At 39.8% G+C, this 20,772-nt stretch overlaps 1 protein-coding gene across 7 annotated transcripts in view; it reads right to left on the minus strand.

Annotated features, from left to right (window-relative positions):
• Window positions 1-207: 207 nt before the first annotated feature.
• The window catches only part of npas2 (neuronal PAS domain protein 2), a 46,046-nt gene continuing 25,481 nt past the window's right edge, over window positions 208-20,772 (minus strand). For 4 of the 7 annotated variants that reach the window (XM_016668352.1, XM_016668353.1, XM_016668354.1 and 1 more), the window contains exons 2-22: window positions 19,540-19,728; window positions 17,761-17,817; window positions 16,670-16,824; window positions 16,499-16,590; window positions 16,224-16,313; window positions 15,350-15,470; window positions 14,088-14,201; window positions 13,880-13,998; window positions 12,296-12,378; window positions 12,098-12,204; window positions 11,828-11,975; window positions 11,632-11,716; window positions 9,653-9,779; window positions 7,947-8,044; window positions 7,765-7,851; window positions 6,618-6,824; window positions 5,931-6,146; window positions 4,778-4,962; window positions 4,597-4,689; window positions 4,308-4,512; window positions 3,245-3,505 (exon numbers count right to left, since the gene is read on the minus strand). In XM_016668352.1, the coding sequence (XP_016523838.1) occupies window positions 3,245-3,505; window positions 4,308-4,512; window positions 4,597-4,689; window positions 4,778-4,962; window positions 5,931-6,146; window positions 6,618-6,824; window positions 7,765-7,851; window positions 7,947-8,044; window positions 9,653-9,779; window positions 11,632-11,716; window positions 11,828-11,975; window positions 12,098-12,204; window positions 12,296-12,378; window positions 13,880-13,998; window positions 14,088-14,201; window positions 15,350-15,470; window positions 16,224-16,313; window positions 16,499-16,590; window positions 16,670-16,824; window positions 17,761-17,817; window positions 19,540-19,595 (2,706 nt within the window). In that variant the 5' untranslated portion in view covers window positions 19,596-19,728. Of the gene's footprint in view, window positions 3,506-4,307; window positions 4,513-4,596; window positions 4,690-4,777; window positions 4,963-5,930; window positions 6,147-6,617; window positions 6,825-7,764; window positions 7,852-7,946; window positions 8,045-9,652; window positions 9,780-11,631; window positions 11,717-11,827; window positions 11,976-12,097; window positions 12,205-12,295; window positions 12,379-13,879; window positions 13,999-14,087; window positions 14,202-15,349; window positions 15,471-16,223; window positions 16,314-16,498; window positions 16,591-16,669; window positions 16,825-17,760; window positions 17,818-19,539; window positions 19,729-20,772 lie in introns of those variants that run through there. The other 3 variants (XM_016668351.1, XM_016668355.1, XM_016668356.1) reach the window with 3 other exon arrangements.

Consider the following 20,772-nt stretch of genomic DNA (forward strand, 5'->3'; position numbering starts at 1 on the left):
ACATCCATGGCACCCGTAAAGCTGGACCTTTATGAGCAGACACACGTCGGATCGGTCATGAACGAAACCGCTTCAAACAACAACCTAACGTCATGACGTTTACACAATTGCACTTCGTTTTCTTCTTTTCGTACCTTTGTTAGGTGAATTCGCTACAATCCGCGTGATAAAAATTCAGATCTTTTTTCTGTTTGTTTAATCTCTTCCTCAAGGTGACTATCGGACCCTTCAGTTCAGTCTCTTTGGGAGCCTCCGGCCCTGCGCACCACATTCCCATGCAGATAAAAGTCCTGTGTAATCCTACTCTTCAGAGGACGCGTCTCAAACTAAAAAAAAAAAAAAAATACTGCTAAAGGAATGTTAGGACATTTCCGTTTAAAAAAATACTTCCATATAAATTACATGGTAACAACTGCTTATTATACACCTCTATGTACATCTGATTGGAAACATTTCCAACAGTATAAATTAACATTCTTTTTCTCTCTGTCTCTCTCTCTCCCTCTCTCTTTTTTTTAAATCGACATTGCACATAAAAAAGTGTAAAAACGGCACTGAACGTACATGCTGAGTTCGCTACGTCTTGTCGTGCAACGTGGGCAGCTCCGGCGCTGGACGGGCCAAGCACCCCGCCCCCCCACCGTGCTGCTTTCTATAAAGTGTAGCAACAACATGTGCAATTAAAATCCAGAAGAGGAGTTTGGGGGTGGGGGGATTACGTTATAGGATTTAAAATCTTTGTTAGATTGTGAAGTCACACTGTGGTACAGGCAGTTTAAATACAGTATATTCTGCTGATTGTCTTTGTACGGTGATGTAATTGTGATGTTTTAATGGGTGTTTTTTTGTTTCTCTTCCCCTTCCTGGACAGACTGCAGCAACACACTCCAATCCTCTGTTAACGGTCGTCTCTGTATTATCCACAAAACGGAGACAATCAAAACAATGGCTCCTGCACACGCTCGTCTGCTCCAAGCTGATTGAGACAAAGGAGAGCAGCTGCAACAGCCGATAAGTAGCTCCACAGAATCCGAAACGTGTTCTTTCACCATGCTAGCGTGAAGTAGTGTCTTTCAGATGTTAGTGGCTCTATAATTTCTCAATGCAGAATGGTAAATTTTTTTTTAGAGTGAATGAAGCCATTGCAGGCAACAATCTGAAACTCAGCTCACCTGGTTGGCGTTGGAAATTTGGAGTCTTCTGAAATATTCAAACAAGCCGTCACAAAACAGGCTGACGGTTGGACTCGCACCCCTGTTGTAAGATGTGTAAAAAGCCCTAAGATAAATTCATCTTTTGCTGCAGAAGCATCGCCTCGCACTAAACTTCAGTTTGCTAAATCAACACCAGAATCAACATGCTTTTATTTTTACACCACATGTCCTGATATTTCAAAGGATTCAAAATGCCATGCAGGCTGGGCTAACCCAGATTCCCAACAAGGGCGGGCCCACAGCATCACTGATCCTCCACTAGTGGGCAAAACTCTTTCTCCAATCTATGTCTCTTGTTTTAAACCTAACCCAAGTGGTTACGGTGGATGAAAAGGGGAAGAGCGGAGAAACAAAAACAGTTTGTATATATACTCCAGATGTCGAGATGTGGCCGAAAGGTAGTTGAAGTTAAAGTGGCTAACCAAGACCAACTAAAATGAAAAGTTGTCCACGGACGACCAAAGTTTAACGAGTGGTCGGATCTGACCCGAACCACATGTGCTTCAGTTTAAGTCCCAGCAGCTTTTTGCAAACTCCACACATGTAGAGTTTGTGTGGCAGCTTTTTGCATGGCATCTAAAAGTTGCCACGGAGACTTGGTGATCCCAAGATGCCACAGATTTTTTTTTACCTTTCTTTTACAACATGAATCAAATTAAAGGCGGGGTTTACTTAATGCTGTGTTGCTGAAACAAACGAAGTTATATGAAGGCTTTTTACGCATCTTTACCGGGGCGGTGTGCAGGTTTCCATTCGTAAAGCAGCTGATTGGACTGTTGGGAACATGAATTTACGCTTTTCTCGCGTGCATGAGGCTTTTCTGAAATGGACCGAGCAGAAGATCCGGCATGTACCTCTGAGCATACCGGAGCGATTTCTGTCAGAACGTCTGTGCGTAAGACCAGCTTGTATTTCCAATTGGTAGTTTTTGTTGTGTAATGATTTCAAAAAGGACTCTTTCTGAAACAGACTGCTCAGAAAGTAAGGACTTACTGCAAACATAAAGGTCACAAAAATTACTACGTATATATATACATATATATAGGCAATCTATTAATTAGAAAATCTGGATGTCTTATGTTTTAATAACAAATTATGCTCTTACGAAAATATACCTTTTATATTCCAAATGGACCTGAGCTGGATTTTTAAAGCCATAATCAGACGCAACCAATCGAACCACAACATGAACGTTATCACGTTAGAAGGCACAATTCGTCCTCCCCGCCTCCCAGCTCATCGCCGACACCCGGTGCTGCGCGGCGACCGCTTCAGCCTGCAGAGGTCTGCGGTGGGACGGCTACGGCACCCCTCGCTCCTTCAGTCCCGGATTGAGGCTTTAAAAATCTATAGACCTCCAGCTTCCAGCTGTAGTGTGTGTTACGTCACACCTGCCTTTTGTTAAAGTGGTCGTCGCACTTGTTGTTTTGTCGTGTAAAGTTCTGCTGTAGTGACTCGACGTGCCTAAATTGTGGTTCCAACTGTGGCGAGTGGGGATAACAGGGCTCACCTCCGACTCTCCATCTTCACTGGAAACAAAGTGTCACGAGTAGCTTAGCATTAGCGTCATGCCACAGGAGGGGAGCTGAGCCGGAGATCAGGAACAGAACAGAACGTTTGATCTTAGGTAAAAAATAAATAAATATTCTACTTCCGGGGAGATAGGGGTACCAAAGTGCAAACACTTATATGAGAACTTTGCTAGAAGAAAACCTCCACTTGTCGGTCTAAAATAGTTTTTGTTTTTTTGTTTGTTTGTTTGTTTCAGTTTTTTTTTTTTTTCAAACATCTTTGATGATCCACTCGTTGCAGCCGTCCTCCTGAGCGCGACGCGGCCTCGAGATTGTCCTCGGATCCGGCGGGCGCCGTCGGGTCAGCGCAGCCTCTACTTGTGGTGTCACTATGACGACGTGCAGGCTGGATCCCTCCCCGCCCCGTCCCCCGTGAATTAGGAGGCTCGACGGCGTGCTGCCACCCGCAGGGCGGCGTCAGAGAGGCAGATCCTCAGAGTTTAGACGAAGTCCTCGGTGCTACCGTGTTAGCATGTTCCTGAAGTCTGAAACACTGCCTGGCTGGTTTTGGGAATGTTGGTACTGCCTTTGCTGTTGCTGTTGCTGCTGCTGCTGCTGCTGCTGCTGCTGTGGTTGTTGCTGCTGCTGCTGCTGCTGCGCAAGTGGCAGCTGCTGTGTTTGTGGCTGCTGCTGAATGTATCCCATGGTGCTTTGCTGTGGGACGTTAGTGGCGTGTAGGAAAGCTGGAGTAGATCCACCATGTACAAGTCCTTGGGTCATCTGTGGAAACAAAAAGGTTTGAAAAAGGTCTCTGTTCAATTTGGTTAGTGAAATTTAACCTTTTATGGAAATGTAGCGCTAACTAGACACAGAATCTTACAGAAGTATTACCAAAGGTCAACATTTTGTAAAGTTACAACCACAAACCTGAGCGAACTATGAATTGGGAATTTAATGTTTCAGAAATAGTGCAAAGGGAAATGAAACATTGATTTAAAGGTATTTACATCTAAAACTAATTTATTCAGATAAAATCATGGATTTATATCTGTATTACTTTCATGTCTTATTTTTAAAGGGATATAAATCCACTTCTCCAACTTCCAGTGTCATTTAAAAGCAGCCAATCAGAATTTATTCTGCTCCGTTGCCAGGGAGACAACAGAACAATATCACCTCTGTGATTGGCTGTCTGAAATGTCATAGCAAGGGTGTTATTTTCACATTTTTTTATGAAGTGTCTTGAGACAACATTTGTTGTGAATATTTGCCACTATGTTGTGATTCAGCAGTCAAAATTCCTGGAGTTGTGTGCCGCCATTTGATCAGCTTATATCTATATAATCTTTGAGAAAACGCGAGAGGCTGCTGGGCAGCTGAGAGGTTAATGTGGCCTTCAGGGCCACTGGGATAAACCGACAAAAAAAGATTTTTAAAAATGGATCTAAAAACAAAACGACTATTGCTTTAATGAAATGAGTAATACACAATATCTGCATATTCAAACATAACCTATAACCTGTCAGATGTCTTTTCAGTTTCAGAGAAGAAGGCTTTGATCGCTTATGCTGCTGCTGTGTACCTGAAAGAACTGCTGGGGCTGCTGGAGCTGCACGGAGTGCTGCGAGGCCTGAGGCTGGCTGTGGTAGGTTGACTGGGCCTGATGCGTGATGAAGGAGTTGTGTGGGATCATTATGGGGGAGGTGAAAACGGGGGAGGGCACCAGCACGGCGTTGCAGTTGACCTGTTGCATGGTGAAAGAGGTGATCGGCTGCTCCAAGCTGTATCTGTAAGGAGACCAGTGAGGAGGTCAGACGGAGTATCACGATAAACCCAATAAATGAGCCAAGTGTCGCAGCGTGGCCGCTTACAGAGTTTGGGAGATGCCCATGTTGCACTGAGAGGGCTGGGAAGTGACGCTGCTGGTCGGAACCATGGTCTGCATCGACTGGTTGAGAAGCATTCTGCAGGAGAGACGGTTTGTGACGTAAAAACCACGTCTGCTGCATAAAACGGCAGACAAATTCTTTTTTTTTTTCTCAGGCTTCTCACCGTAATTGTCCGTCGTGACTGAACTGGCTCTCCGTCTGTCTTTGGTTTGTGTCCTGCTGAGGCCTCGTGTTGGTCTGGGAGAACATCATGGGGTTGCTGTAGAAGGGCGTCGTCAGGCTCGTGTTTGTCTGCATCGGCAAACTCACCGACTGGCTCTGTCTGCTCTGAGGAGCCCGCTGCTGAACCTGCAGCGCGGAGACGGAGACGCACGATAAGCTCCCGAGAGACGCTGACATTTCATAACAAACAACTTCTGAACAAATAAAAATAGGTTTGATTTGTTTTTCATTACCACCCAAATGAATCGTCTGGAACAACATAATCAACATTAATCATTTTGAAAATTCAGGTTGTCAAATTACAAACAAAACTTATAATTCACTGGTCTGAGGCCATTTGCAGCAAGTCTTCTCTCCACTCTAATTCCTGTCAAATCACTGTTCAATAATGGCCGCTAATGGCAAAACAATATTCATAAAGAGTAATCGTTTAACATTTAATTTACCTTAAAAAAAACCAAAAAAAACTCTAAAAGCACTGCTTTGTAAATTTATGAAAAATTATCTTAATAAAAATGAAAAACGCAACAAAAACCTGTTGATGTTCATTTTCTGAATGAATCAAGCAAAATGCTTTTCTGTGTTTATGAATAAGTTAACATCTGTTTATCCCTCTCTTCATATTCTCCACTCCATCATTATATGTTGCGCTAAATGCTATTAGCTAGTGCATGACATTTTCAGCCAAATGCTTGTGATGTTGCGGTTAGCTTAGCGGTGAGTGAATGCCAGAGCTAAGTTGTGTTTATTTTGTTCTGAAATCGTCCAAAATCCTTCAATATGGACTTTATATGGAAAGACAGCGGTGAAATTATGAAGCTACAGCTAACGTGAACAGGTTAATTTGAGCCATTAACATAAGTTGCTAGCAATGCTAATTATGCTAAACGCTAATGTAACATGAAACAAGATATATTAAAAATGCCACCTCTCTAAACAATTTAAAATATTTCTGTTTATCATCTGTTTAGCGCTGCCTCTCTCTCTTTCTATAAATGTTTTATAAATTAAGTCAAGCTGACATCCTTAGCTTCCACTTGCTGGACTTTAGCATTGAAAATTATCTTATTTCAAATCTGCAATCTGTATTCAACCTGTGCAGACGGTGAAGTGTTTTCTCTCAAAGAGAGCGGAGATGAACTGTGAGCCCCGCAGGCTGATGGTTTCGGCTGGCCAGAGAGTTGCCTGATGACACTGGACTGGGACTGGTTCTGGTTCTGTTGTGCTGGCCTTCCTGGGCCCTGCCCCTGCTGCTGCTGCTGCTGTTGGGCCTGGTTGAAGTCATTGTGGATAGGCTGCTGTAACAACATCTAACACACACAAAACAAATATGAATGTACTTACTGAAAAGAGTTGGTTTATATCCTGCATGTTATTGTAGAAAAATATGTATACCTCTAAAAAAAACAATTAAAATAGGGTCATAAAGTTGCATATGCAGAAATATAGGGGTCTAAGTCATTAAATATATAAATATTTAACAATTATGTATTAAACTCTGGCACTTCTGGCTTTTGATACAACAAAGAAAATCAATCTGGGCTCTGCTATAGCTAGCATTTGCCTCTAGAGGGAGACAAGCTACCTTTACTTCTGAGGATTTGGTCAGAAGCTGATTTTCTTTCTTATATGAAGCTTCAAATGTTTTTCTTGATTCAAGGCTCTAATTAGACAAATGTCCATCATTCCTTTCCTCAAAGTCTGTGCTTTTTGTACTGTAGAGAATATGTTTTTCCGGAAAAGCCGATGTCATTACTTGGCGTCTTTCGAGTGGCTGCTACCTGTAGATTAGCAAGATGGAGCTTCTCCTTAATGTCGTGCAGCTCCTGCTGCTGCGTCTTGATGTCGGCCTGCAGAATGCGCGTCCTCTCCTCCAGTTGTTCCTTCAGCTGGTTCATTACGCCGAGCTGAGGCTGCTGCAGCTGATATACAGAGGACTGCTGCTGCTGCTGCTGCTGCTGCTGCTGCTGCTGCTGCTGCTGCTGCTGCTGTAGAGAAGAAACATGGAAACAGATGGGAGAAAATTAGTGTTACACTTGATTTATACCTATTTATTTTCTGTAACCTCTTTATACTGTTTACATTTAACATACTGTTTACATTTAACACACACACACACACACACACACACACACACACACACACACACACACTTAACTTGAAATCGCTGATTAACTTGAGACACATATTCAGCTCAAGCACCATCAGAAATCAGCAGATGAAGACAACACAGACCAGGGAAAACATGTGAGCTGAGCACAGAAAGGCCTTCCTGCTTCAGTTTCAGTTCATTTATTTGAGACAGAAAAATTCCCCAAGTGTCGCTGTAGTTAATTATAACGAGGAAAAGCAATCCAAGAATTGTACGGCTCTTCAAAAAACACACAGCCCAGGGTTTCCTCCAGTGTATTATAAGCCTGGTGGGCCACCAGGCTTTACTTGTGGCCCCACCAGGCTAAGCATTGCTTACTTATTTAAGTCTTATTAAAATGTTAGCATTTTTTAAGACTTAATAGTTGGTGTTCAGGTATTAATCTTCCAATCTTTCAACAACACATAATTATCAAGTGATATTTTCGGATTTCCTGTAAACTTTAAACATTTTTTAACTCAAAAACACGACGGGCCGCTGGACGAATGACTGCCCTGGCACCCAACCACCAGGCTTAGCAAGTTTTCTGGGGGAAACCTTGCAACCAGTCTGTAGTCCAATTGCAAAATGAAGATGTAATGCTCTTTATTTTTCTTAGCCTTCTCCTGATGTCCTTTTTCTAATCGCAGTCTTATAACCAGGCCAAGCGTCAGTGTACATGAGAGCGGAGCGGATGAAACAGACCCAAATTGCAGCGGCAGTCATAACAGCGAGATACTGTACACAAGCAGAGCAGAAGGAGAGCAACAGGCAGGAGAGGAAGTCTAAACACTGACCATGGTGGAGTGCTTGCTGCAGGTTGGAGAAAGGGAGAGGCTCATTTGGGGAACAAGGTCAAAGGAATTTTGTCTTTGAGCCAAATTCTACATTGGGGAAAAACAAAAATAGACACGACTGATTCTATCTCTTCAGGCAGCGAGAATTTTTTTTAACATGAACTTGTTTGGAATAAGCTGACCTTTGACCCACTGGGCTGGAGTCTGGCAGGTGTCTTCTCTGGTCCAATGGAGGCTGACGGCCATGATTGTGTGCAGGCCTCTGTGTAGGAGTTTGCTGCTGCAAAGGAGACGGCTCACTTTTAGACACACAGACTGAGCATTGACTCTGTTAGGACAGCGTTTCCCTGGCAACCGATGAGTAAAACTGAGGCGAATGCAGTAAAAACGTAAAGCAGAATAGGTTTAAGACAACATATGATCAGTCTGCATAAATTATATGTTGCTCAACAGTTAAGAGAGAGAAGTCCTAGTAAAAAGAGAAAGGGAGCAATGATTGATAATTTGATCATTGTTATAAATGTCTGCCCAGCACATTTACAAAATGTTTTGTTTGCTTAATTTAATGACAGTGAATTAAAACTTACAATAAAATAAACACACAAATCCTTCACTTTCTTGCATTTTTTTGATATTTTGGCCAAATGTACAGTTCAGTCCAAAGTCATTTTGGAAGTCTAAAATGACGTCCATTTTGGACTTCCAATAATGACTAATCAAAACTTAATCAAAATTACACAAAGTAAGAATAAAAGTTAAAAGAAATTTGTATTTAACTATTTATTTGCTACAAGAAAGATTCTTGGCAAATCTTACACTGATGAAAAGATTATAAATTTCCTTTCAAGTGGTGCCACGTTTGCGAGAAAAATGAATTTGTGGATTTGAGTATGTGGGTTTTGCCGAGATATCCTGCCAAATCAAACAACTTTATAGGCGGAAACAAAAAACATTTGGTATGTACTGACATATTCCATCAAGATGAACACTGGAAATCAAATTATTCTGGTCATGATTACCTTTAGAAGGGGTTTCGAACACAGACAATGCGTTGGTAACGCTTTACTGTCTAGATTTCGTTATCTGAACGCAGGGTTTAAAAAACGCAAACCAAAGTAAAACAAAATATTCTCTCCTCTTTCAAAGGGCGAAGATTGTTTTCTTGAAGTTAAGATAAAAGAAGGGATATAATTCATCTGTGGTTGTACAACAGCTTCTGATTCAGAGGCCTTTTCTGACATAAATCCACACACTGTTTTTTTATTACAGCCCACACAAACCGAGGCTGAGCAAGAAAAATATCTGCAACTCATAGTTCTGACAGAGGCTGTTTTCTAAATAAGTCCACCACTGTGTGAATGTGTTTTTCAGGGAAGCTTTATACACTTTTTATAAACAGATACTGCTATGAAAAAGCCCCAGCTGCTGCACTGTCTTCATGAATATGCAGGTGGAAGTATTTAGTGCGTTACATAGCTGGTGGGACAGCAGACAGAAACCCTGGGGTTTGGAAACATTTCATCAGAGATGCATCATCACCCACACGTATAAGGAGGTGTTGCGATGACGCCATGTCTGCTTCGTTTCAGGAGTTTTACCGCTGATTACAAAGTTTCTTAAGATTCCATGACAAAACATCCACTGGGGAATTTTCACAAAGACTAAAAAAAAACCAAACAAAAAAAAAAACTAAACGACCTGTGATTTCTATGCTGAGAAAATAAAGAAAATGTCTATAAAGCTTTGCTCAAAGTGACAAGCAGCAGTTTTTAGTCTATGTTTGAGCAGCACAAACACAAGAACAGTGTTTTTTTTGTTTTGTTTTGTTTTTTACATGGAAACCTGCCTCAAAGTGACTTGGCAGTTTAGAGAGAAGAGGATGACTCACACAAAGAGTCCGACAGGGCGGTGTGGGAGGATTTCCGAGAGCTATGGGAGGACACTGAACGTGCGCCGCTGTTTCTGTCCCTCGTCGCGTCCAGGGTGGAGCAGATGTCCAAGTACAACTCCTGGGCCTGGGGGGAGAAAAAAAAACAGTATTCATGCCCTTTGAACCTATTTTACATTATGTCATGATATATGTACGAACTTTATTGGATTTTACGTTATAAAATTAAGCACAGCATAATTTTAAAGCGACACAGAATCATGACTTTGTGTGGCGTATTGTGCATTTGCATTCAGCTTTCCTGAGTTAATATAACACGTAATATGAACACCTTTAGCTACAAATAGAGCTGTAAGTCTTTTGAGTTTTATCTACCAGCTTTAGACCTCTAGAGACTGAACGGTTTGACCTTTCACCTTTGCAAAATAGTTAATGAATAGCGATTTTTAAAAAATTCAGTGTTTGAGTCAGAGCTAGATTTTGTCTCATATTTGGCTCTAACATGATCTAACTATGTTTGCATGTATTTTTAATAATTTTATATCACTTCGCATTTGTGACAAATAAGCAATTTCCTCTCGGGGATCAACAAAGTATATTTTACTCTATTCTGGGCTCAGTGGTGCAGGGAAGTGAACCTCCGTACCAGTTTCATTCATTTTCCCATCAAATCTGACCTAATCCCCTGTCTTTGCTGACAAAAAGAAAAACAAAATCCCAACAGCATGATGCTGCCTTCACCATGTTTCACAGTGGGGATTTTTGTTGAGGACTTTTCGCATTGAAATTCAAAAGAGGATGACACCACTCCCTCTTAGCAGTTAACACAACATTCGTGTGAAACAAAGCCATGCAAAGTGGCCACTGGGAGATGGAAAGAAGCTGCTCCAACGCGCTGGCAAGCAAAATTACCATTTTCAACAATACACACCACTATCTGCCTAGTCCGACCTGGTGAATGTTACTTTTACAACCTGTTTGTAAAATGTATGTCATATTTCGCAACAAACCTTTAGCTTTGTTTAGGTTAAACCTAATGCGGTTTCAAATTCTACCAGGCTGCTCTTCCTGTTTGGCGAGCCAAAACGAGGACGCGCACGACTGGGCAAATGACAGGAAATGCCCATCCTCGACAGGGAGTGTGCCAGCCTGCGGTGAGACGCCTTTTGTGTGGACTGACACGGCAGCCATAAATCAGGCCCAACAGGTGACCCAACAACACATTCTCCCACCTGAGCAGACGGCACCGGTAGCTCCTCCACAACTACCACAGATTTCTCAGCCACTTCTCTGATTAGCGCTCTCCTCGTATTGACTGCTGGCAGCTCGGTGGGCGGCCATTTTGATATGATGGAATGAAATCTGCTTTAATTCTCGATCAAATTTAAACACAACATTCACCGTCCAGTTTACAATTACAATAAAATACACTGAAATTTGCCGCTACAACATGTCAAAATGTGAAAATTTTTGATAGTTAAGAGTAAATTTTAGGGCTTCTTAAGAATTATTCTTGTAATCAATTAATCTGTGGATTATTCTGACAATTAACCAATTAACTGGGTAAACAAAATTGCACAGCCTACAGATTTTTCATTAGAAGATGCATATAAATAAATAATTCAACTCCCTTTTTAATTAAGAGTGTAAAATGCAGTAACATAATATTCCTTTGGTAAATCTGAGCAGGTTAAATCCAAAAGTAAGCAACCTGAGGAATTTGTGCTAAAACATATTCATAAACAAAGGTTTTTTCATCTTAAATAATGTTTTGTGCAATTCATGTATTTTTGTACATATTACTACACTCAATATGTTGTTTTTTTCCAGTAAATGGCCTTTTTTGAGTCTGAATACTCCAGTTAACGATTAATCGATTACTAACTTAGTTGATGATTATTTCAATAATCGATTAATCGCGATTAATCCAATGAATTGTTTCAAACCTAGAGACATTTCTGCTTATGCAGAACTCTTACCTTCACAGAGGATGGTGCTATCTCAGGTGGCGAAAGCTCCTCCAGACCAAAAGCTCTCCTCCGTTCAGCTCGCACTTCCGCGTAACTAAACGAGACACATTCGTGTGACAAGTTTCATTCCCACTCCTATCTATGGATTCTCTACCAACAGATACATCTCACATGATGCTAGACAAAAGAAAACCCTCAGGATTACCTGACAACGGTGTGAGTGCAGACAATGAACTCGGGTTTGGAGTTCCACTGGTGGTAAGTAATGTAGTAATGAGTCTGCAGCCAAATCCACTGCTGTCCCTTGGTCAGGAAGCGATAATAGCAGGATTTACCCTTTCCAAACTGCATTACTGAGAAGATAAAGGGAAAATAAAAGCTGCTGTCAATGCTGCACTCACAAGTTCCTGGTTTTATTTTATTAGTCAACCAGTGATGACGATTTGTAATAAAGAGGCAACGCTGGGTTTCTTACATTGCTTGTGACACTGGGCTATGAGCTCCAAGTCATCCACATGGTAGTAATCATAACCCGAAGTCCCAAGAACCTCAAATGGTAAGTAGCCTATGATTGGTGATGCTCTGAAACACAAAGGTGATGATAAACATGTGAGATTACCTTAATCTGGGGGTAAAATAATCTTGAATAAATATGACGATTTCAGTTTCTCACCTGTGATCTAAAAACAGGAACTTCCATTCAAGGCTGTGTCTGGACGTGAATTCGTCACAAGGATCATCCACGTTACACAAATCCTGAACAAGAGTACAGTAGCAGAGTCAGACATTTTTCCTTACAGTACTTTTTTGTTTGTTTTTGGATCCTTCTGTCCAGTGGTTTCCAGATACTGAATGAAGGTTACCACCAAAAAGGACAGTGTGAGCTACTCTAGCTTCACGTATTTGGCAGCTCTGCCTCACAGTTTTGTTCTCACTAAATCACTGCATGACCATATTTGTGCGTCACTGTCAAACACGTTGAATGTTCTGACTAATCCCAAACAGATGTGGCCTTGAACTTCCATATTTATCCTGCACAAAGAACCGAGCCAAGTTTTAAAATTGGAAATGTAAAGCAAGGACTGGCAAAAAGTTTGCCACAAGTCAAAAACATTTGAAGGTGAAAGCATGAAGCCGGACGGTCAAGTAGTGACGAACTGTATTTTAATTAAAAAATAAAATAAAATAAAAAATAACGCTTCGGCACAGCAGAAAGCGTTATTGATCTGAAAGGAAAGGAAATAAATGAAACAGATCTGTTTTCCATTTAAACTTTTCTGAATTTCTTGTTTCACAACGTGACAAATATTGGGTTAAAATACTGTATTATTTGTAACATAAATTTCATTTTTGCCAAAAGGAATATAGAACAAACTCATATTTGTTCTACTGTGGTTTATTGCAGCGGAATCGCTAAATTAGCTTTAGCTTTGTTTTCATATGACTTGTTGATCATTTGCCTAGCACCATGTTTGTTGTGGATCCAGTTCATCGTGTATGAACGCAACTTATTCTCCTGCTTCATAAACTAAGTACTGAGCTTTAAATGTTGAAACATCCAGTGATTTAATGACATGCTTATCTGAGGGAGAGCTACGGAGCTATCATATAGGAAGCTGCAACAGCCAAAACAATCTTTTTTTCCACTACGACTAACAGCGTAAGGGCTAAACTAAATTAAAAATTTGATTTTTATTCATCCACAAACAAATCGATATTATATATACATATATTCATTTGTTGACTTCTGTGATTTTATGAGTATTTTCTGCAACAAGGAAATCACGTTAGCTCTAGCATGTTCTAATTCTTCACAATTTAACGCCATTCAACACAGTTTAACAGATCTAACTGTTTTAAACATGAATATATTAAATGAATAATGAATCATATGCATGCTTCTTAATGTTGACTGGACTCAATTTGTACAGTTGAAACAAAAATGATGGGTGAATTTTAAGGCTATAAAGTCATACTTTGGAAAACTTCTGATTTTGCGTTTAGCTTCGGCTTACGACGTCAGCGCTTAGCCGCTGAAGCATCCTTGGGCGATGTTATTAGATGAGACCAATGTGTCATATTCAGCCCTAACAGAGCAACAAATGTGCAGACATAACAGCGTCACTAAGGACCAAAATGTGCCATGTCCTTGGCCCTGCCTCATTATTAACACACATGCTGCTTGTTATTTCTCTGGGAGGTTTAACAACAGATAGATGAAAAACAATCAGTATTTTAGGCCTCAAACTGCTCTTACCTTCAGAAACTGTGGAGTGACTAATCGTACAGTTGCTATGAGGCAGACCTGCTCCTCCAGCGACGACTGCAGACTTCTCGGTAACGTCAGTTCATGCCCGTTACAAGAAGATGTAGGCACTGTGTGGCAAGGAGTATGTCATTTTGTTTTCAAAACGTGCTAAAATAAGGTGGATTATTTGCGTATTTTTTAAATGAAATTTTCTTACCATGGTTATGAAACTTAAAATCTCCAACAAACTTGACATATTCATACACAGGAGGCTCCTTGGGGTCCATGTTACCCCTGGCTAGATGACAGCAAAATTCAATATGTGTCTCACCTGCAAAGATTGAGACATTTTCCACATTAGAATTTACATGAATTTACATAAAATCATCCCTTACTCTTTTTAAACTCTGCAGACCACACTTTTTATTATTTTTTTATTAAAATAAAACCTTTCACTTCATAATTTTCCACTACTTTGTGTTGGGCATTCACGTAACATCCTATTAAAACACATTCAAAGTTTGTCCTTGTTGCATCTCAAAATGGGACAATAAGTGTGAGTACTTTTTTAAGAATTTGTCATGCTTTTTTCACTCTTGTGCTGTAATATTGATAAATAGCTTTTTTTTTTAAGTTTACACTCGTAATTTTTGTTACTGTGCATTATATCGTTTAAATGCTTTGTTAATATTTACTATTCTATAAAGAGAGGTCCATGGTTTAAAGCAGAGAAAGCTCACTTTAAGGTGTAGGTGATTTACAACACTACTAGTTTAGGTTCTCTGATAATTCTGCAGCTGCCCTGATTCAACTCAACTATAAGTGGATAAAAATCAGGCTTTCCTGCAGTTACAAAGCCAGACTCTTGTTTATACAGATGGCTCTTCAGCAGAGTTGGCGATCGCTCCAGACAAGGCTTGGAGGCGGCCATTAAGGCCTCTAATGTCAGCCGGAGACACCGACGATTCCCCCTCTCTCTTCGTCAGAAAAAGCCCATCAGAAACACAGGATTAAGGTCAGCGTCTTTGGCCTCCCATGCCACACCGCTTTGGATTACTGTGTTAACATAACAGTGATTTAAAGTCTTAACTATGATACTAAGCTAGCTCCTATTATTAGCTAAAAGTCTAATCATAGATACACGCTAATTAGAATTGCAATAAAACACAGACTCCAGAGCCGTCACTTCTTCAATGTACAAAGAGCTGAATAAAAAATTGCTGCTGATGTGAGAAAACCTTTTGGATCTCAACAACCAGGTGTCAAGTTTGTGGTTTAAACAATGTCCCAAATAGGTGAGAATAAAATAAAGAGCAACAGGATCAGGAATGAGTGGAGCGCTTCTCTCTCTCGTGTTACATTTTTTGCTTCTCGTAAATAAAAGACCATCTACAGGTTTAACCTTTGTACTTCCGCCATGCTCCAGCATGGTGACCCAGACACCGATCGTGCAGCGAGGCCTCTCAGCAGGATACTCACTGTCAAGGAAATCAGCAGCAACGGGGTCAGTCATCAGCATGTGGGATGATAGCAGCTTATACACCTCGCCGTGTTCGCGCTCCGGGAGGAAATTCAAGATATTTTGGTCCACCATATCTGACTGGTGGAAAAAGAGACAGACGTTTGTCAGTCATTACATGCTGGCAGGACCTTCTCTCACGTGTGTGGTCCTGTTCCTCTGTCTGTGGGCCTGTCACAATAACAAACCTAGTTAGACGATAAATTGTCCCAGCAGTTATTGCGATAAACGATAATGTTGTTTTGAGACCATTTTTGACTAATGTCGTGGCGATGGCAAAAGAATCCAAGAACTGATTCTAAACTTTAAATTGTAGTGAACATTTAACACATTTATCTTGGATATTTTAAATATCCAAGATAAATAAACAAAACAACAAAAATGTCCTTCAAAAACAGGGGCAGTTGAAACCAAAACGCCAGACAGAAGACTCAACAATTCATGCTAATGCAAATTATTGAGCTTTTTTTTTTCTTTAACTTATCATGCAATTAATTGATTTATTGATTATTGTGACAGGCCTATTTGTATGTTTCTACATAAATCTGTTGAGGAAATGTGATTAGCATAATGCTAATCTTCATTCAACAAAGGAAAACAGACAAAACCTGTATTTGTTTAATTATATCCTAATAGTAAGAAGAAAAATTTATTAAAAGACCATAAATTTTTACTTTTATTCAAAAATATGAACTCAAAACAAGATCAAATTTGAATAACAGTTACTGGTGACAAATAACAGATTTTCTTTTTCCAATTAAGTAGCCATTGATACTGTGGCAAAATTAGCTGAAAAGATGATTAATGGTTAATTTATCGACTCCTCCGACTTACCGGTAAGTGGCCAATAAGTGATGACACACTGTCAGACACATATATGATGTTTCCATCTGTCGTTAATGCAACAAGGAAGCCATCCAGGGCCTGAAAGAGGTGAATGTGTTACATTTATCAGATGATCACTAATTAAAGTCTCAGATTCCTACATCATTTTGCCAATCGTGTCATTCATTTATCACTATAAAGAGAATTTGCAAGAGTAATATTTCACATCAGTCAGAATTCAGACTAAATCATCTGCTTCAAGGACGCATCCTGCTCAGCTTTACCTCCAACATGAGCTGCGTGAACTCTTCATTGCTGAGGAACGAGGGCTTCCAGTCCTGCTTCACGTCACAAATCTCGTTCTGCGCAGTGATGTCTGAAAGGACGACGCAAGGTCAGCGATCGAGATTAAGTGGCTGAAATGATGATCTACAGATGTTCGAATGTGCGCAGACCTTTCTGTTTCTGTAAAAAGTCAATCGTCCTCTGCAGTATGGTGGATTTGTCCATCTTGCGCGGATGGCCTTGACCCTGGAGCATGGTGCATAGCTCCTTGATGAGCACATTGAACTGGTCTCTTCTTTTCTTTTCAGATTTGTTGCGAGATGCTCTGCAGAGCAATGCACACATTAAAAAAAATATTAAAAATGGCAGCACAAGTGCAACGTAGTAGAAGTGGAAAAGCACCAAATTTCTATTTAGTTGAAAGAAACAGCTTGCTGATGCTCTAGTTCATTACATTTATTTAAATAGAACAAATATTTCACAGAACTTATGATGTGACATTTACTCAAATTTTATTTATAATTTAATAAAATACGATATGTAATTAGGGCTGAAAAGTAATTTATTTTATCTGATTAATGACAGGGTTGCTGGGAATTAATCATGGTTAATTAATTGTTCAAAAAAATGAACAGAGTTAATGAGTTCTCAGTGTTTTTGTTAGTGATGTCAGTAGAATAAAACACAATGTAACATGTAGAACATGGGATCATTCCTCAGGTCTTTGATGCTCTTGTATTTAAAAAGAAAAAATTATGTCGTTAAAAGAATATAACATAAATACATGTACTTAAACAGAATTAACCTAAAATTCACCATTCTGTGTGCATGTTTATCTTGCATTACAAGTCAAACAATCAGTTTTGTGAGTTAATTTTAACAACTTCTAGTAGCTTCAGCTTTATTGTTTTCTTTTGTAGGTAATGTTTAACTTCTCTTCCCTATGTGCTTGTACAGCTGTGTTGATAATTTGCTTCAAAGCGTTTTGATTATCCCGGTCGGCAAGCCATTTGGCTTTTTCAGGTGTCCGAAAGAATGTTTAACTTTTTCTTATCAGAAAAGTCCTTGCTTAAGTAACTGAAGTAAAATGGCCCCTAATTCAACTTGTCTACCACCTCCGAACACAAAGTCACTGAAAACCAAAATTCATGTCGCATGAGAGCTGTTAATTCGAAGACAATGTAGGTTGTACCTGCCTATAAAAATGGCGATCATGACTCATTCATGCGAACAGATGAAACAGTAAGACAGGATAAAGTACCTTTTTGCCCTGTCCTTCTCATCTTCATCCATTAAGTCCTCCACACAGCTGTTGGTACTGAAAGCACAAGGACGGGCCAATTAAATATATTGTTTGAGAATAAGAAATAATCATTTGACTATTTAACATGCTGCAACAAGAAATAAAGTAATTGTCAAAACCCAACAGTGACTCAGCTCTTCTTGACTTTCCAGGAAATGTGTGACAGTGTGCCAGCTGGCCGTGAAGCAGAAGCATAACATTTACCTAGATATTATTTACAGTCTTACAAAGTGACGTGAGTAAATATGCATATGTCACTTTCTACGTGTCAAAGAGTGTCACGATAATTCATTTCTGTCTTAAGAAAAAAGCTCTTTCAGACAAAGTCAAACTAGCGTCGGGCAGAAATGGTGAAATGTCCACAGTGTCTGCCATAACTCTGTTAGCATAACCTGGTAACCCAGTTCAAGCTCCTGGGAATCTTCACCTTTAATCAGGTCACTGTGGTAGATTTAAAAAAAAAAGACTGCTCGGTGTTTATGGAGACATGCAGCAAACCTCTGCAAAATTTAAAATCCATAATTTACACATGGTCGTTACACACAGCTGCAGCACAAAATCTGTTTAACTGCAGCACAAAATGTGGGTTGCAGTTGACCCACCAGTAAAAAGCCACATCAGGAAGTAGTTAAAAAGCCATAAGCAAAATGCACTGTAAGGGGTAATGCTGGATTGTGGACCAAGTGTAATGTAGTACAAAGCAGCTGGTGGACGCAGAACGGAGACATTATCTCGTCTTCCAGTCTTGATGTGAAAAGAGAAACATGCGGATCGGCCATATCTGATGCATGCTGTTTACATTTAACCCAGAACGTATTTACAGCGCTTGGCTTTCTACAGTACAGCCTTATTTCAAACTGTATCAAATCAAACTTTTCCTACAAATACCCCGTATTGACTATGTGGACTTTGTTTTGTTGCAAATTGATGAAGCCCAACATTGAGTTTTTATAAACAAAGTATTATCTGTGAATACTTTTTTTTTTAAATAAATTTGCAAAACATTCTCAAAAAAATAAATAAATTACACAATGTCATAAAGGGGCATTTGTGGTTTGAATTTTGAACAAAGAGATTCATTTAACACAATTTGCGTGTTACACAAAAACATGTGTAACACGTGAAGTGCTGTGAATACTTTCCATGTAAAAGCATGGTGAGGATGATGGATAATAGCTTTGCTTATATTTAAAGAATCAAATGTACTTAGGCAGCAGGCTTCTGCACAGATTAGAGTGTCGAGTTTTTTCAGGGAAAAATCCTGCATGTCGTATGAATTCATGCGACCCCACAATGCACAAAATCAAAAAGAGCACAAGCCGGTGGACTTGTCTCATCTGAAAGTAATTAAGATTGATTTTTTTCGAGCTACAAACAGTCCAATGTTAAGTACGATGAAAGATCAGTGATGCTGTGGGCCTGTTTTTCTACCAAAGGCCCAGTGGATACCAGGAGATTATTAAATAGCAAACTGTTGGCCTCTGCCTGAAAACTGAAAATGTGATAGTGATCATACACATCACCAAAATCGTACGGAAATTAATTTCCCACCAGTTTCAAAACGGTAACACTTGCTTCCTTAAAAATGTCTCATACAGATAAAACTCATTGGGGAGATGTTTGTATTTTGACTCCTTTTAAGGTGGCTAAATTATTCCAACAATACACTACAATGAGTTGGCATGCAGCTGTACAAATCTACGACAACAGACCAATGTTAGTGTGTTTAATACTCACTCCCATTCCCTAAGCGTGGACGGACACGGGCCGCCGAAGTCTGAAAGGTTGTCCATACTCACTCCCTCTGCCAACTAGGCCCTTTCTGAAGTCTTGGAAGTCCCATCCGTCCTGACCTTGTTGGAACGCGCTATTGTAAAAAACTACTTGCCCAAAACCTTCTTGATTCCCCTGAAGGAATGCAGAATCCTGTAAAATGACAGAAAAATAATATAATTGTAAATATTAGCATGTTGTAGACTGATTAGCATAGTTATACGTAAAGAAAACATACAATAAGAACCTTATCGCAAGTGACCTAGTGGTCACTTGCGATTTTAGATTATTTATAGGCCTCTCTGCCTTAAATAAATAGATCTGACCAGCTAAGCTGAGTGTCTGCACCCTTTATAACCTAAAGAGCTATTTTGGCTTTGTAGAGCCACAAGCGTCACATGACTGTTACATTACAAGACGACTTGTAATTTTAGATACGTAGCCACTCTAGGAAATTTGGAGTCACTTTTAAAGAACCCCCATTTTATTTCTATTTTCAGGATTCAAAGTAAAGATAAAAATATAATTTTCCACAGGAAGGATGGATCTTCTTGTGGGATGAAAAACGACATTAAAAAGCATGTTGAGAAAAACACAATTAAAAACATATTAGTGTTACTTTTAGTCTTTGTACGATTGGCAAATATTGCAGGAAAACATAGCTAAGACAATGCATTTATTATATCTTTATTAAAAAATAATAGTTGGTTCTCCATCATTTTTAGCCAAAGTTATTAACAGCCATTGTAGAACGTCCAAAGATCAGGGAACTCGTATCATTTCTATTCCTCAATAAACACCATGGCACCATGTCGAAACATTGTCCATTTATAGTTTTGTCTTTTTCTATTTTTTGTGAAGATCAAAGAACGTAAAGCTTCTTTACTCTTTGTAGTTCATTTTTTAGATTATGTCAGCAGCTGTGCAGCCAGAAAGCAACACTGACCCAGTTCCAGTGGCATCTGAACGGGTCTTTGCCGTAACGCTGATAAACAGATGATGTGGAAGCCATTTATTCCCAAAACCGTCAGACTCCAGTTTTGATTAGGAAGTCTGCCTCCTGCCTGTAATTGAACCCTGCTATCACCTAAAACCAGGCAGAATGAGTAACATTCACCTGGACAGTTTTCTAGCTACCTGTCTTATTTAGCCTTATTCAAACCAAAAACAGGAAGTAAGCTAGCAGCGCAACAATCT

This window comes from Poecilia formosa, unplaced genomic scaffold (assembly GCF_000485575.1).
Source record: "Poecilia formosa unplaced genomic scaffold, Poecilia_formosa-5.1.2 Scaffold14, whole genome shotgun sequence".
NCBI classification, from domain to species: domain Eukaryota; kingdom Metazoa; phylum Chordata; class Actinopteri; order Cyprinodontiformes; family Poeciliidae; genus Poecilia; species Poecilia formosa.